The 16,138-nt window shown below is 44.7% G+C and overlaps 2 protein-coding genes and 1 pseudogene across 2 annotated transcripts in view; 1 reads left to right on the forward strand and 2 right to left on the reverse strand.

The window, feature by feature from the left end:
- Positions 1-10,561: 10,561 nt before the first annotated feature.
- LOC148914453 ((R)-mandelonitrile lyase-like pseudogene) lies at positions 10,562-12,628 on the forward strand (annotated as a pseudogene).
- Positions 12,302-15,311, reverse strand: LOC148914454 (cytochrome b). The gene has a single exon (XM_089042577.1). It carries the CDS (start codon positions 15,309-15,311, stop codon positions 14,130-14,132), a length of 1,182 nt encoding a protein of 393 aa, XP_088898703.1. The 3' UTR covers positions 12,302-14,129.
- Positions 15,312-15,395: 84 nt separating this feature from the next.
- Positions 15,396-16,138, reverse strand: part of LOC103342942 (Ribosomal L5P family protein) — a 1,886-nt gene continuing 1,143 nt past the window's right edge. The window contains exon 1 of the mRNA XM_008246608.3: positions 15,396-16,138. This exon is cut by the window's right edge and continues 1,143 nt beyond it. The gene's annotated coding sequence lies outside the window, so the exon portion shown is untranslated.

Below are 16,138 nucleotides of genomic sequence, written 5' to 3' on the forward strand. Positions count from 1 at the left end.
GTAAAGGGGGTTTATCTCTCTAAAACAGAAACAGAATAGGAGACTCAGATCTAGGCCCTTCGGGCAGGCGATCCCAACATATGACAGCCCGGGGCAGCAGCCGAGGTTAGGGCTCTTGCCATTGGATTTAACGATAACTCTCGGCGCAACGTTAAATTAGGGTCTAAAATAGGCTGTTTTGGGACGGGCAGCAAGCAGTAGATATGTGTTTACGATACCGAGGTCAATGCATGAAAAACACTTGCTGGTTCATCCAATCGCAAGACGAAAGAAGAGGTATAGTTTTCCAACCGGAAGAAGAATTCGTGCAGAGGCAGCTAAAGAGCTCTAAAGCATTGGCTTGCCCCTCATGGATACGGTAGCTCTCTAGAGAGCTTCTATGCCTTTCAGTTTCAAACTAAACAGAGGAGGAAACTCAAATTGGAAGAGGAGTGGAAGTAGCTCAACTGGCAAGGAAGAGGAGTGGAAGTAGCTCAACTGGCAAGGAAGAGGAGTGGAAGTAGCTCAACTGGCAAGGAAGAGGAGGCAGCCAAAGGCCATTAAACCTCGAGAATTGGTTAGACCAGACAGGAATAGAAAAGAAATTCGTTGGTTGTTACAATCTACGTTTGGGGGATGTCTTGGCTTTGTGATTGACAGATATAGATTCATCTCCACCCTTCGCGGGGCTCCCCTTTTTGTAAGAATTTGTGCATGAGCGACTTAGTGGTTAGCCGAGCTAGTTACTCACTCCATGGCATGATGGGAAAAGCCCCCTTCTGATGGTTGAGCGGGTAAAGCCCTTATGAAAAGAGTGAACCGGGCGTAGCGTAGAGGCTGCCAAGAGAGCTTTAAACCTCTATCTTACACCTGGCAGGAGATGTAAATACTTACTTTCGGGTTATTGGCCTCTGGAACAAAAATCATAGGATGCTAGCTAGATTGATTGGTAGATTAGAGGTCTTCCGTCTAGCCTTTTGCTCCTTATCTCAGACAGAGCACAACGGGTAAGGAAAGTGCTGTTATGTTAGGCCGGAGTGTCTTTTTCTTCAGGGAGAGGCTCGTCGAGCAGCATTTGGTGATTTCATTATCCGAGAGTGGGACGAAGTCTTTCTTTTCCTTTTAAATTCTTAAAAAAAAATCCGCATTCAGTCTCTCAACTGAGATCTACGACATTTCCTCTAACCTTTGGTAATGTAAGCTAATCCAATAATGGAACTACGGAATCTGTAGCATGTTTACCCAACCTCTGCCCTTTAGATAATGCATCCGATGGAAGAAGGCTAGCTTTCGTTAGGGAATTTCTCATCACAGAAGGAACGAAGTAGCTTGATCGAAGATAAGAGAGAGGAGAAAGCCATACGGGATGATATTCTAGTACTTTATAGCACAGTTTACCTGTCATTGATAGGGCCCTGGTATTATGGTTGAGCAAGTAAACAACTACCTTGATTTCAAAGCGCAACCGCTGTTCAAAGAATATCAATGCGGCGGGAGTATAACTATGGCATTAATAATTAGAATTCGGAAACCTTTGTCAGTCAAGTCCAAGTCTGCCTCTCTCGAAAAAAGCTTAGCCATCGTAGAGCGGTCGACCTAAACGAGAATGGATACGGCATGAGAGACGATACGGACGAGTCATAAGCGCGGTCGGGGGTCCCATCCCTTTTGCAGGGAATGGTTTTTTCCGGTTGTTTGTTCCTTGGTCGAAACATCGGGTACCGACTCATTGAAACAGCAAAACTTTTCTGTAGGATATATGTGGTTGCACCGGAACTACTCTACTTTTTGGAGGGGCTCATCAAGCGCTTTCTCCAACTTGCTCGCGGGTTGGCCCAATTTATTCTTATCTATATTCCTCAACTGGTACTTGATCGTCATTATGTGAGAATCCCCTTTCTTTTGAAACGGCTTAAGAGCGCCTCGCCATTAAAGATACCGAACCAAGTCTCTACTAAAGTGAAATCGGCTCTGCTCATCCCAAATAGATATGATATCTTCCAGATTTAGGAATATAAATGAAGCCCTTTTTTATTCCAGAATAGAATACGAGCGAGAGTCCAGTTACTCTGTTTCATCGAAAACAGAACGTAATAATCTTATAGAATATCTGGAGTCGTATAAGTTAAGATTCATTCAATGAGCATCCTTTATTTCATAGAAATTGGGGCAATAGAATAAAAAACCAACCGATCCAACTTTCAGGCATCAAGATACGTTTCGGGCGTGGATGAAACTCATAAGAGATTCCCAACATATCAAAAGATTTCCGTTCTTGAAAATCTTCACTTTTCAAAATCCAGAAAACAGATGGGATTCTAGGATTTGATTCCTCCCTTTGGCAAAGACTTATTTGCATACCTATTCCGGTTGATCCACACCATACTGTATTCTCGTAAGATGATACACACTAGCTAACAATCCGCCTGGTGCTACATCATAGGCATACATGGAATAACTTTTGATTCCTATCCTGGATTTGGAATCATCGTAAGGAGAGGGCTGGGGGCTATGTTGGGACGAGATTGAACGTATCAATATACATTTCCTTTCCGTCAACTAAAGTCTGTTCCTTTCCCCCGTAAAAATGAAATGGCAATAACTCATCTCGGGCAAGAACCCTTAAAGGCAATAACTCGTTTCGTCGATCAAGAAATTCAACACTGGGGTGCAGCGCAGGGCTTCCACTCAAAGAGGAAGCCCCGGTCAACTAAGAGTGAACAATTAGAATTGACTAAAGAAGATAGAGGTAGCTTGCTTACTTAGTGCTTGCGCTAAGGAAGAAAGAAATATTGTATCACTTCTTTTCTATACTGATTGAAATTTCGTTGCTGTGTCAGAAGAGAAGAAGGATAGCTATACTGATTCGGTATACTCTAAAGACACCCTCGGTACCACTATTGAAAATCTCACTTAAATTAAATCTCAGTGAATTTCCATTTACTGATCCTATCTTTCACAGAATCGACCCCCCGCTTTTTCTGTACATGAATATGTGGAGCTCAGCATGTCTGGAAGCACGGGAGAACGTTCTTTTGCTGATATTATTACCTGTATTCGATACTGGGTCATTCATAGCAAACCTATACCTTCCCTATTTACTTTACTCGACGAATTAAGGGGTTTGGTTATTCGTCAGCACGGGTTTAGCTTCCTCTTCCTCTTGGATTGCGTCAACCGCTCAAGTGAAGCGGGAGGATTTCCGAAAGGCTCCGATCCAGTTAAAATCCGTTTAAGCTAAAAGCACCGGTTTTCTCCCGGCCAGTCAACAGCCAGTCCACAAGAGAACCCCGAAACGGGAGCAAACCCCCCTTCTACCTTTCTTTCTTTCAGAACCTTTCTCGCCTGCCGTTAAATGAAAGTTTATTTGAGTTCCCAATGGCTGGTGAAAGTGAAATAGGAGACCTCAAGCTGCCATACTTGACTAGAACCGAAGGAAGATCTCTCACACCGGCAATGGAAACTAGATGTCAACGAGCGGCACATAATTGAAATTGGACAACCTCACCCCCCAGTGAATGTAGTCGGATGGACAGATCGACTGTCGCATGATCGAGTGTGAGCGCATGATCGACTGTTAAGGTAGGACCTTCAACAAAGAGAGTTGATCAACAAGTTCAGACTATTTTCTGTCAATTCGGCTGTCCTCTCATTTCTATTATAAAATAAAATGTCTTGAATCATTCGATATAAGGGCTTCACTTCAAAGAGGCATAGGAACAATGTCCCGAAACTGAAGATGAGACTGAAAGCTGCCATACGAGATTAGAGAATAGAAAGTAAGGAACTGTTAGAAATGGAATATGGATCTTGCCCATATATATGTACTTTATTTTATCTTCTTTCTTGTCGGATTCTCTGGGGGATAAAGAAAAAGTATATGCCCCGGACTCGCGATTTGGGGATTTCCCTGGCTAGGATGCTAAAGATCGGATGCTGCCTCCTTTAAGGAAGGTGCCTAGCCTTGCTAAAGGACATGCTACCACCCTACCAAAGCCGACAAAGTAAAGCAGGAAAGTCATCAGGTGACGAAGACGGAGGAAAGGCAAAAAAGGTCAATAAAAGCTTCTTATGTGGCATTTGGCATTTGTCCAAAAATCCCATTCTATGTCTATGCCATCTTATTTACTATGGATTCAACCTCTCGATGCTCCCCTTGTCCTTCCGGGATGTCGAAAGCTTCAGTCAACACAGTCCTTAGCCCACATCTATCTAATAAGAGTCCTTACCCCGCATTCATCAATATCAATAAAAGTCGCAGGCGTGAAGGTTTAGTATACTCACTTCTAGTTACCGCACAACGTCCTATCTTCATTCCCTTGGAACTATGTATTGCAGTTGGCAGATCACAGAAGGAAGTCAATAGCATACTAGAGTAGAGGGTAGGGGGGAAGGTACTGATTTAGCAATACAGCTAAACCACTAATTATCTAGGCGCCTATCTCTTTTCTTTTGTTACAGAATTCAAGAGTCAGGCATGAAAGATCAGAGAAAAAGGAATCAGTCTTAGAAGTTCATAGATGGTTAAATGCAGTCCTCGGAGAATAACTAGGAGAGAAAGAACTAAGAAGAAATAACTCTAGCAACAGGGAAAGAGAACTCCTAAGAGTAAGAGCAGCCCTTCGTGTAGGAAGGTGTAGGAGCGAAGCCACTCTTGCCCCTTCTTCCACTAGTCTTAGAGCGGAAAGAGTAACCGAGAAAAGGCATGAAGGGGCTTACTAATAATAAAGAGAAGGCATGAATGAAGGAGCCTAGTCTATTTGAGGCGGGATGCCCAAGAATAGAAGTAGCCATATGCCGAAAATCGTCTTCTGTGATGTCAGGGAGAAATCGTCTGCTCACTTGCGACAAGAGGGCATTCTCTGCCATTGATTCTAGCACAACCGATTCTCTTACTAAAGAGGTTGTAGAATAAGATGTGATGCTACTACTTCTATTGAGACGTGACCACCCAGGAAAGCCAGATCCGGATAAAGGGGGCAATGTCCTGACTTTCGCTTTAGGAAGAAATCCAGACTTTGGAGCTCAGCTTAGGGATCAGAGGCGAACCACCTAGTATGGTACACAATCAGTTCACTAAGACAATCGGAGTGACCGGGCTATGAAGTCCACCCAGCTTTTCGGGTTTACCGAGCAACACTCGTGGAATGGCGATTCGGAGTTAGGTTAACGGGCTTGAAGGCGTGACCCCTTTGATTTTCTTTATTTGGCGGGGTTACCGCGGTTCCTTCGACTTTCGTTTCGGGATTAACGGGACCCTTATATTTACTCAGACTCCGATTGGTAGGCAATCAACAGTCATAACAACGAGATTCCCCACTGACTGCCTCTATCAGATAGTACGCAGGTCTTTTTCCGGAAAGAACTCATTTTCTAATAGAACTGGTTTGCAATAATATGTGCTGCTCCTCCTTCTCTTGAGAGTTCCCTCGGGCAAAGAGCAATCCATCCTTGTACCCATACAAAGACTCACTCTTTAGGGAAAGTTATTTCTTCTTCTTGGCGAAGAGAATCAGTAAGACAATCGGGATAGCGGAATGCCTGTCTATGTCTAAGGGGGTGGAGGATAGGAAAAGACTTTATAATAGATAGATAGATAGACACAAACGAAAGAAAGCCCTGGGTGAAGAGAAGAGTGCCTATGTCCCGTCCCCATTGGGTAGGTAATCAAGAGGTAGAACCAGGAGATGAACCAATGAATTCCTCTATAAGATAGTATGCAGGTCTTTTTAAAGAACTCACCTTTTAGGGTACAAAACCGATTCTCTTAGAAAAGGGGTTCGTGAAGAATTCGTGAATAAGATGTCCTGCGTTCGGACTTAGAGTGACCCCGATAAAGCGGACAACCTGGAGGGAATTCCTCACAAAGAGGAAAGCCTTAGCTTAGCCTTCTAAAGTAGACGATTTTCCACCTAGAATGAATGTGAAAAGAAGATGAAAGAATCGTGTGATACTATAGCTAGCTAGATCCCCAGAGGAATCGCTCGACTTAGCCCTTTGGCGGGCGGGCTTCGAGGACCCTACAACCTAATTCTTTATGCATGGATGCAGGTATTATTATCGCTTAACGCTTGTGCTAAGGAAGAGCCAACTCCTTTCTTTGGGATCAGCGCTTGTGGTACAATCCATTTCTTTTATAGTACACAACCGAGTCTCTTAATAAAGAGAAGTTGGGGACATAGTAAACCTCCTACTATAAGAGCGATTCCCTGGGACCAGGCCCTATTACGTAAGGGGGGAAGGGGAAAGATTGAATCTTGAAAGACTGAGCCCGGCTAGCAAGATCGGGAGGTTTAGTGTCCTCTTAAGAAGGAATACCCAACTTCTGGGGTCAGCTTCGATCACGAGGAGAGAAGAGCGGACCATTTAAAGTCTCAATTCCTATCCGCCCAAGGTATTATTATCGCTTAGCGCTTGTGCTAAGGTGGAGAGTTCGATTTCAAATCCAACGATTTATTGACCTACGAATCTGCTATTACGCAACTCAACCCTTCTCCGCAAACTCTTTCAGTTGTTGGATGCGCAAAACAACCTATTCCCCTTTCCGACGACTCGGTGACCTTTGACACGTTACACCTGGTTGCACGTAATCTTGACTTTCGCCTTTCACTCGTGCAGTTGGCCAATCAAACTAATTACTCTCTAGTGACTTTGAACCTTGAGACCGAGCCCTGCCTCTCACCTTTCGGTTCATTGCAAGGTATTATTATCGCTTAGCGCTTGTGCTAAGGAAGAAGGGGGTAAAACAAACATCTTTTGACATGTCGAATATTCACTAACGAAAGTGGGCTTCTATCATGAGTTTCAGCTCCCTTTTGGGCTGAGGGTTGAATTGCGTGCCTAAGTGGGCTTCCAGTGATTGCTGCAGCTAGCCTTTTATTATATCACGTAGGTGACGAGACAGAGATAAGGTGACCTTTATCTGGCTACCCGAGTCTCCGGTATGGTTCTTCGTCTTCTCCTACTGCTACTACGTCCAATTCAACGAGACGCCGGTTACGATTCGACGAAAAGAGAGCCGGTACAATCGATTAAAGGCATTGGGGGAGCTTGAGCTTCCGGGCGAGGATTCCACGGTAGCAGCTGATTCATCACTTGCGGTAACTGCCTCACTCGACGCATAGGACGTATAGGAATCGGGAATTGGCACCCTCCGAATGAGCCAATACTGGATCATCGGGTAAACCATATCAAACAAATGGTAGCTGTGTGGATGATCGGAGCGGGTCTCTTTATTTGTAGGTTAGCGATCTGCATCAATTGGTTCTAATAAAAGCCAGCGACCGACAAAGAGTGCCTTATTCAGGTACGACCGGTACACGTCTTGTCTGGCAGAGTAGGGTCACCCACCCTCCGAACCATGGCAATCCTGAACTAGCGTTCCCCATGCTCTACAGAGCCCTTCCTTCTGACTGATTCCTTTTCATAACCAGACTACATCAACTACACAGACGAATGCATTAGGAGGAGCAAGAGGCGTATTCTGTTCCGTACAAGTGATCCATAAGTGCATCACCTGAGGTATGGGAGGTCGGGAGCTCTTCTCGTGAGATCGATCCGGAGTAAACAGACTTAAGAAACCAACTAGCCAACTGGCTACGCCAGACCAACGTCAAAAGCAGCCTATGCCCGCTTATCTTTCTTCTTGCTGGTAGCGACCTCTTCTTCGCCGAAGTCTTCTTCCCGTTCTCGACAGCCTATTGATTGGTATGGTAACAAGGTTCACATACTTTTCCTCACATAGTACCATACATCAAGATCTGTCCCGCTGGCATAAAGGCGCGGATCCATCTTTATAGGCTTCTAGAAGTGAAAGAGCTTCCCCAAGCAAGATAGTCTTTCTTATAAAAACAGAAAGCAATCTGCCGTACTCGCCAAATTGATTACAGGCTGCCACTCTCAGTTACCGGCTCTTGAACGAAAACCTGCAAATTCGATAAGATATTCATGAACATGGATACCACCTCCAAGACTTCGTAGCTTCCCTTCCTAGACCCCTGGGAAGCCCTACATTTGCTAGTCAGTTTAAGAATTCCTAGTATTTTAAGTGGAGATCTGGTGCCCCCACACCAAGAGGTCTTTTGCTTTCGGTTTCAGCCTAATAAGAAAAGGGATTGATTGCAAGTCTAGAATCTCCTTTGAAAGTTTTATTATCTGAACTGAAAAACCAAGTCGCGAACGGATTCTAATCCTTGATTTCAACCAGGCGTTGTTTTGTCGATGCGATTGGCGATTGGGGTTTCCCCTTTTCTAGTAGTTCTCGTGTGAAGCGCCCGGGGAGATTCAAAGCAAAGTCAGATGAGAAAACGCCGATTAGGAGATGCACGAATATTTATTCGATGTCTAGTTCCACCTATAAGATTCTTTAATTTGAACCCTATAACGTCATCCCGGAAGAACAGCCTTCGATTTACGGGCTGAAAGCGGACATAGCAACATCCTACCGAAACATCAGACACGCGCCTTCAAGCTGCCGGATTGGCATACCTAATCGAGCATCATCTGCTATTCACCAGCAGAGCTTTGCAGCTTATTCTTCCCTCTCCAGTTGAGGAAGTTTACTAGCTCGACCAAAGGTAGGGAGAGGGAGAGGAAGGGTGCCCCTAGATATCTATTAAAAAAGGGCAGGCTAGGAGGTTCTGTTACTGAACTCGAACCCACTAAGCGGGATCCCTTGCCTGGTCTTACAGCTCAAAAAGGAGGATGAAGAATTGGGAGCCCAGTTCCTCATGCCAATAAGGGGTATTAGACCCTACCCGCAGGGAGTACGCTTGAACGGCACTATACTACCCACTAAGACCCGCTTTCTTGAGAGAGAAGCCTATGTTCTTGAGAGAGAAGCCTATGTTCTTGAGAGAGAAGCCTATGGACCCTTTCTCAATCTCAATAGGAATTGAGGGAGCTCATGGGGACTTCTAGCTACAGGACCAGTTACTAGTCCTCAAGAAAGATCAGATCACGCAGATCTTCCGCTTAAATCCACCTATGGAATATCTTGCGGAAACTACTCTCTTGACACGCATCAAAAAACACGGGGTTTATGGAATTTGTGTAGTCCGGGACAGAGACTAAATATATAGTTTCGTACCTTAGAGTTTCAATATAGGAGTCGGAAGCGAGAGATTAGAGAATAGAAAGTAAGGAACTGTCTGAAAGTTTGTCCCTTCAAAGCCAACTTCGTCTCTGAACTCAAGCCTTCCCTTTGACCCGCGTATCCTATCTGTAACCGAACCTGCGGGAAAGCCTACTGAAGAAGGAAAAGCAACCATATCTCCTTGGCAAACAAGACGGAACCGAAGCTATGTGCATAGTCTTACCCCTGCCCAATCTACTCAAAGGATTAGAGATCATGAACGAGAAAATCTCAATGAAAGACCGGAACTTACCTACGGGCTGACCTACGATCACCTATTCTTTTTTGAGTTTTTTCATGCAATGGGACTTTCGAGCAGAGACCATTGACTGGAGCAGATGAGAAAGCAGAAGAATCCAAGCCGATTTACACCAAGGGGTAAGGGGCAGGAAGGAGCCGCTTAACAAGGCACTTCCATTTCTCGCTCATCCGCTCGCAGCTAAAAAGCTATCCTTTGCTTTGATCCATTACTGGTTCCGCAGGCTCAAGCTTACTTCATTTTCCATCTCTCTATTTTTCTTTCTATTTTCTCGCCCAGCTAACCAGCAAGCTCTAACCCGGCCATCTATCTTTTGATTAACCATCCTCTCCTCTACTTATTCTCCCTTAATCTTCTTCCGAACTCTCTTTCTCTTTCCAGAGATGGAGGATCTGATAAACCAATGAGGGAACGGGGGGAAGAACAACACGGGTTTCACTGACTCACGCCCCCGAAGAAATGCAAACTGCGAGCAACATGCTCTTGCCTCATACATTCTATCCTGAGAATAGTAGCGGGCACTAAAAAGAACCCCCCATAAGTATTTAAATCCCCATTCAGAGACAAAGTTGACTTGGAAGGGACAAAGATACTTACCCCGTTCGATCCGTGCTTTTAACTGTGGCAGCGGGCAAATAGTCCTTACGTGCGGGTACTGGCCCCCTCTGGGGTGCGATATGCTCTATTTTTTTGGCGGGGCGATTCCGTTTAGTAAGATAGATGCGGATAAGGACTCCAACCTTGCTAACAAGTGAGCGAGTAGGTGGAGTTCCCCTTAGCCTCGACCAACATTCCATGCCTGGGGTTCTCCGATCTGCTTTCTTATTCGTCTCTTCGGATGAAACAAGGTTAGCATTTCTGATTGTTCGTTAATAAGAATTACAAGTAAAAGCACCTTAATTGCCCGGCTATGGCTGCTGCGGGGGATACGGGAGTACCCAACCCCGCTTGCTAGACATTTCTTTCGCTATCCTATCTAAAAGGCTGCTCGATCAAGCCGCTAAGAAAAAAAAGAACAGGTCTCTTAGAGCCTTTCTTCTTCGGCTTCGTTTCTTGCTTGAGGTGGGGGACCAAAGTGGCCGTTAGGCATCTCCGTGGAATGGAATCTCGTTCTCTACCCTTCTATTCGTGAGGCGGTGGGGCATAGGCTGAGTTAAACATGACCCATTGAAAGGGAAAAGCCATATCATATGGACAGGAGTGAGCTTCCCCCTGGCCTAACTCTTGCTGATGAACCTTACTCGCTTGCTAACTCCCTTCCCTGTAAGACCTCTGCTTGAGACTATCCTAGGATGAGAGCTGGAAGGGATAGGATTTCTGCCTTCCACGGCTAAGACGGAATTCAATTTCGAGATGCGAAGAATAGCCGTCTTTCGCCTGGGAACGGACATGAAAAAGGAATTTCTAGAATCATATGAATGTGCACCCTATGATTTCGTCAACCCTCTTCCTGATACTAGGGACATTGGCTTCTTTCTTACCTATAATATTACCAACTGCTGTTATTCCGCTAAAGCCAGGAGAGCGTCTAATGAAAGTGGAAAAATCGTCTGGCCCGAAAATCGTCTTCTTTCTGTCCTCCGAAAAAGAAAAAGGAGTTAGAATATTGACATTATCAATTGCCCACGTGAAAGCTTTAAAGCAAGGTTCGCAAGACAGTCAGAATCAGAAAGAGAGGTATGCCTTAAAAGAACCGTTATCCCACAGGGTTTATCCCGCTAAACAGCTCTTAGTCCGCACTTCTATCGTGCATTCTAAGACCATGCCAGCCTAAAAGAAGAAGAGTCACTCACTCCTCCGCCAAGAAGTAAAGCAACCCCTGCTGTTCTCATTGCTGCGTCGAAAGGGGTAGGGAGGGTATCTAGGGCTAAGCCCGGCAAAATGCACATAACATAATCGGATTCTTTTTCTGTATAGTAGGAGAGGTCTATCAATGACTTAAAAACGACGTTGCCTACTCACCACCTTGCTCTTATGAAAGAGGACATTCGTGAACAACCCCTAGATTCGGATTAGTGAAAATCGAAAACGCTAGATTAACGAACAGCGGTTATTAGCCTAAGAGCGCTTACTGTAAGACCGTTTCACAGCAGCGGATGTGGTTATTCCTCGAACAGCGCTTATTGCAAAGAGCCAAAGAGCCTTTTCTTCCTAAGGAGATATTCATTAAACCATTAACAGTCGAACCGACCGGAGAGAGATTGCTTCCATCACAGACCGGAGAAGGTCACTAGCCTCAAAGCCGATAAGACCCTAAGACGCGACAACAACAAAAGGCATTTTCTTTCAAAAAAGCCTAACTTGAAAACTCTTATCTACGCTATTTAGCCCGACTCCTTTCTTTCCCCATGTGGAATCAGTCCCTGCTTTGCTTTGGTTTGGCTCTTTCTGTAACAACCTACCGGGCAAGATAAGGAGGAACGAACGTCAGAAGTCCCACAGCATATTCTGGTCCATCTGCAGCCTATGTCCATCAATCCTCCTCTCTTGCGGGGTAAACGCTTTCTAAAGATGGGCATTCAATCGGAATTGATAGAGTTATAGGAAAAATCAACCTTGCCCTTGGCTTGGGTACTTTAGATAGCTATTCCGAGAAAGACGCTAGGCCCCTCGCCCTATAACGCTTCTCGGCTTTCAAGAAATTCCTACTTATGATTCCGAACTCATATCCGTAGATGCCTTATTCAGTCTTAGAGCTAAGAGTTAAGCGCTTAAATCAATTCAAGCCGTTTGGTTGCTAAATGCAAAAAAAAGAAATTTCCATTTTCCACTTAACATGAGTTAAATACAGTTAGACCTAAACGACATTCATTAGAACATAAAAATTCTCTTTTCTTGTCGTCTGTTTTGCTTCAGTTTTTAAAATAGAAGCTAATCATTTTTGTTGAATTTCTGCACCAGATCCAAGTTATATAAAGTTTGTGTTCAACGCCAAAAACTTTCCATCGGAGGATTACTATGACTATATAATTGTAGGAGGTGGCACTGCCGGTTGTCCGTTGGCCGCCACCTTGTCACAGTCCTATCGAGTTCTTGTGCTTGAACGAGGTGGCGTTCCCTATGGCAACCCCAATTTGATGACCCAAGAAAGATTCTTGGCCACACTCACTGAGGTTGATACATTTGACTCCCATGCCCAAGCCGAGGATGGGGTCCCCAACGCCAGAGGACACATTCTTGGTGGCAACAGTTCCATAAATGCCGGCTTTTACAGCGGAGCAGACCAGCAATTCTATCAGAAATCGGGTGGGACCTGAGAGTTGTGAACGAGCCGTACGAGTGGGTTGAGAAGGCAGTTGTCTTTAGGCCGGAGCTTAGGAACTGGCAATCATTGGTTAGAGCCGATGTTCCTTTCCTTGGCAGTCGAGCTCCTTCGGATCCTTTTATCTTGGGCATCTCACTTGTAATGCAAAGCATTCTTTTCGATCTTGTACCCACGGCACTGAACACCAACCCAATCTCGATGATAAAAGAAAACTACAAGCAACTACATCAATCAACTACAGCTTGAGAGCGGATACAATGCACCACTGATTTTTTATATAGAGTTATTTCTCAAACCTATCTTTACTTGATACTTGATGGCACGCTCGCTCTGTAGGACTCGAATTCAATCACTGAAACCGATTAAACGCATGTTAAGAGCATACTCGCGGATGAGCAGGTCAACATGCCGATCGGTTCTTAGGGGGAGTTCCCTACTCCGCTAACGCTATGATCCGGTCAAGGCGAATGGATGTAGTGAAGTTACCATTTACTACTTAAGATATTGTGTTAGCAAGCAAGACGTGACTTCTCGCTGATGATGTTTAGTCAGGTCTAGTGCTCTCTCTCTATGAAAATAGTCGTCTGTCTCACTTCCCGAAGAGAGGGAAACCACTCCTTCTCCGTTCTTCTGCGATAAGAATGTTCCCAACGACTCGTTTGAGGCTGATATGTATAGCCGTAGTGGTTCTTCCGGGCCGAGGAGGCATTAGCACTGGTGCCTCAGAGAGGTCATCCTTGATTCGGGCTAGCTCTCGTCCTATACAAACTCTTCATCCTCTGTGTTGTCTTGGGCGGAATGGATCATCAGAGGGTGGAAATTTCCTCCAATCGGAATACTTGCTTTTCCATAGGGATTGCATGCCCACTTTAGGGATTAATCACTTCACGGGAGAGAACACGAGGGATGAGCGACGATCGACCTACCTAAGTTTTTACTAGTCATCATCGGCTTACCCGCTTGCTGAAACCTCCCTCCATAGCCGATTGAATGCTTGGATAGCCACTTAACTGTTCACTATACTTCCTGTATCCCCCCCCCTCCCCTCCCTATCTCTCTCGACCCATTCACCGGATTATGTTGGGCTGGAATGCCTTCATTCCCATCCCATCTTTTATGATCTCTGGGCCTTCCCACTATGAGATATTCCCAGTGCAGAAGCATATTCATGCAGAATACTCTTCTACTTCTTTCCCCGGGTAGGAATTCCTAGAGGAGGATATAAGGTCATTTTGTCATCAGTGGAGGAGCATGCGTGATACAGATACTCCTCTATGCGAATGTTCTGGCTTTCAAAAGACGAGTAAGGGACGGGGAGGGGGAAGGGGGAGTTTCGGGAACAAAGCCCCGGATTTAAAAGTGCAGCCCTACCCTATATATAGTATCTTTTCCCTATCTAAGCTATATCAACATAGCCAACTAGAAAACTCATCCGCTTGTCAATTAATTCTTGGTGTAATACTCAAATGATTGGTGTCAGAATTTTTCACTGATCAGGTGTGATCAGTCTCATCCGTGTAAGAATTAGGAATTCCTCTTCCAACCTGTCCCGGAATGGGCGTTATGGCAAAGAATAAGAAGAAAACTAAAGAAGAAATTTGTCCAATAGTAACAAATGGTGCCTCCACAGGTTGACATCCGATCCAACCTAGTAGTAAGCAATCCGCCAAAAGCAACCAAAATATTCCTTGGTGAATAGGGCGAAAACTTGAACTACGCACATACATACTTTTAAAAAAAGGTAAAGCCAACAGACATATAAAAACTGGTGCTATTGCGGCTACACCTCCCGATTTGTCAGGTATACTACGAAGAATGGCATGGATCGGTAGGAAATACCATTCCGGCACAATATGAGGCGGGGTGGGCATCGGATTAGCAGGTATATAATTGTCGGGATGCCCCAAAACATTAGGAGCATAAAAAATCCAAATGGAAGAAAAGATAGCAAAAGCTACCCAACCTACTAGATCCTTTACATAAAAATAAGGGTAAAAAGAAATTTTATCCATCTCTGAATGTACACCCAATGGATTATTTGATCCATATTGATGCAATGCGGCCAGATGAAGAAGACTGGCGCCTACTAAAATAAAGGGGAGTAAATGATGAAGACTAAAAAAACGATTTAAGGTGGCATTGTCCACGGAGAAACCGCCCCAAAGCCAAGTCACTATGGTATCCCCTACTACAGGTATGGCGCTAGCTAAGCTTGTAATTACTGTAGCTCCCCAAAAGCTCATCTGACCCCAAGGTAGTACGTATCCTGTAAAAGCTGTCACAATCATTAATAGGAAGATTACAACTCCGAGACACCGAACAAATTCCCTAGGACTGCTATAACTCGCATGATATAGACCGCGAAAAATATGAAGGTGAACCACAATGAGAAACATACTTGCCCCATTAGCATGCATATAACGGAGCAACCAACCCCCTTCAACATCTCTCATAATGTGTTCTACGCTGTTGAAAGCTAGATCCACATGAGGTGTGTAATGCATAGCTAAAAAAACGCCAGTCACTATCTGAATGACTAAACAAATACCAGCTAACGGACCGAACCCCCACCAATAACTAAGATTGCTCGGGGTTGGATAATCTATCAAATGCTGATTAAGTGTGGAGGATATTGGTTGTTTAAGAAGAGAGAATCGTTGGTTCCTTATAGTCATTTATCTTTCCTATCGTGACAACTCTAGTTCCCCCGCCTTTTTAGCGTTCTGGGGCCCTACTTACTAAAAAAAAATTGTTATATATTTATTTGGAAGATTCTTCTTTCCTCTGCGGTGAAAGAGGGCAAAGGTGTGTGGGAGAAAGAATTCTAAAAGGAGAGAAGATTTCGTCCACCAAGCGGGAGAGAGTGCGACCCCTAAGCAATTGGAGGTTCTCGCCGGGGTCCATATCATCTGAATACTTTTCCTGTTCCATTAGCATAGCTAAATTTTAATAGGATGACTCAGCGTCAGGAAAAGCAAGCCCCCCTTGCCTTGATTGAATTTGGCTTCGCTGCGCCCTGAATCAATCAAAAAGCTTATTGATTTAATCCATCCCATTTCATTTGGGCGAGAGGGAGGCTGTGAGTCACCTGGGGTACGGATTTGTCGGTTGATTGATTCTCGAAATCACCTCTTGAGAAAAAAAAGGGGCCTTCGGGTCCCGACCCACAAATGAATAGGAAGCGGGGCGAGGGTCTTTCATTAAAGGGAGAAAAGAGGGGTGGGGCTTTGTTCTGGGGGGGCCGCCTTGCGCAGCTTTAGAAGGGAGAGAATTTCAGGCGGTTAAAGTCACTCTCTCCAACCTTTTCTATCTATCCGGGCGAGAGAAAGTAAATATGAGATTTGCGTTGGTTTTTCCAACGAAAAAAAGCACTTTTTTGTCTTTATCATTCGGAAGGCTCAGTCCCACACTCTGACTTCAATGATGGGAACAACCTCTGCACCCCGGCGCTCTAATGAACAACAGTTCTCCGCCTTACTATATTTAGAATAGTGGTCGATCC

The sequence above is a fragment of the Prunus mume genome, linkage group LG8 (genome assembly GCF_029339155.1).
Source record: "Prunus mume cultivar Tortuosa linkage group LG8, ASM2933915v1, whole genome shotgun sequence".
Taxonomy (NCBI): Eukaryota; Viridiplantae; Streptophyta; class Magnoliopsida; order Rosales; family Rosaceae; genus Prunus; species Prunus mume.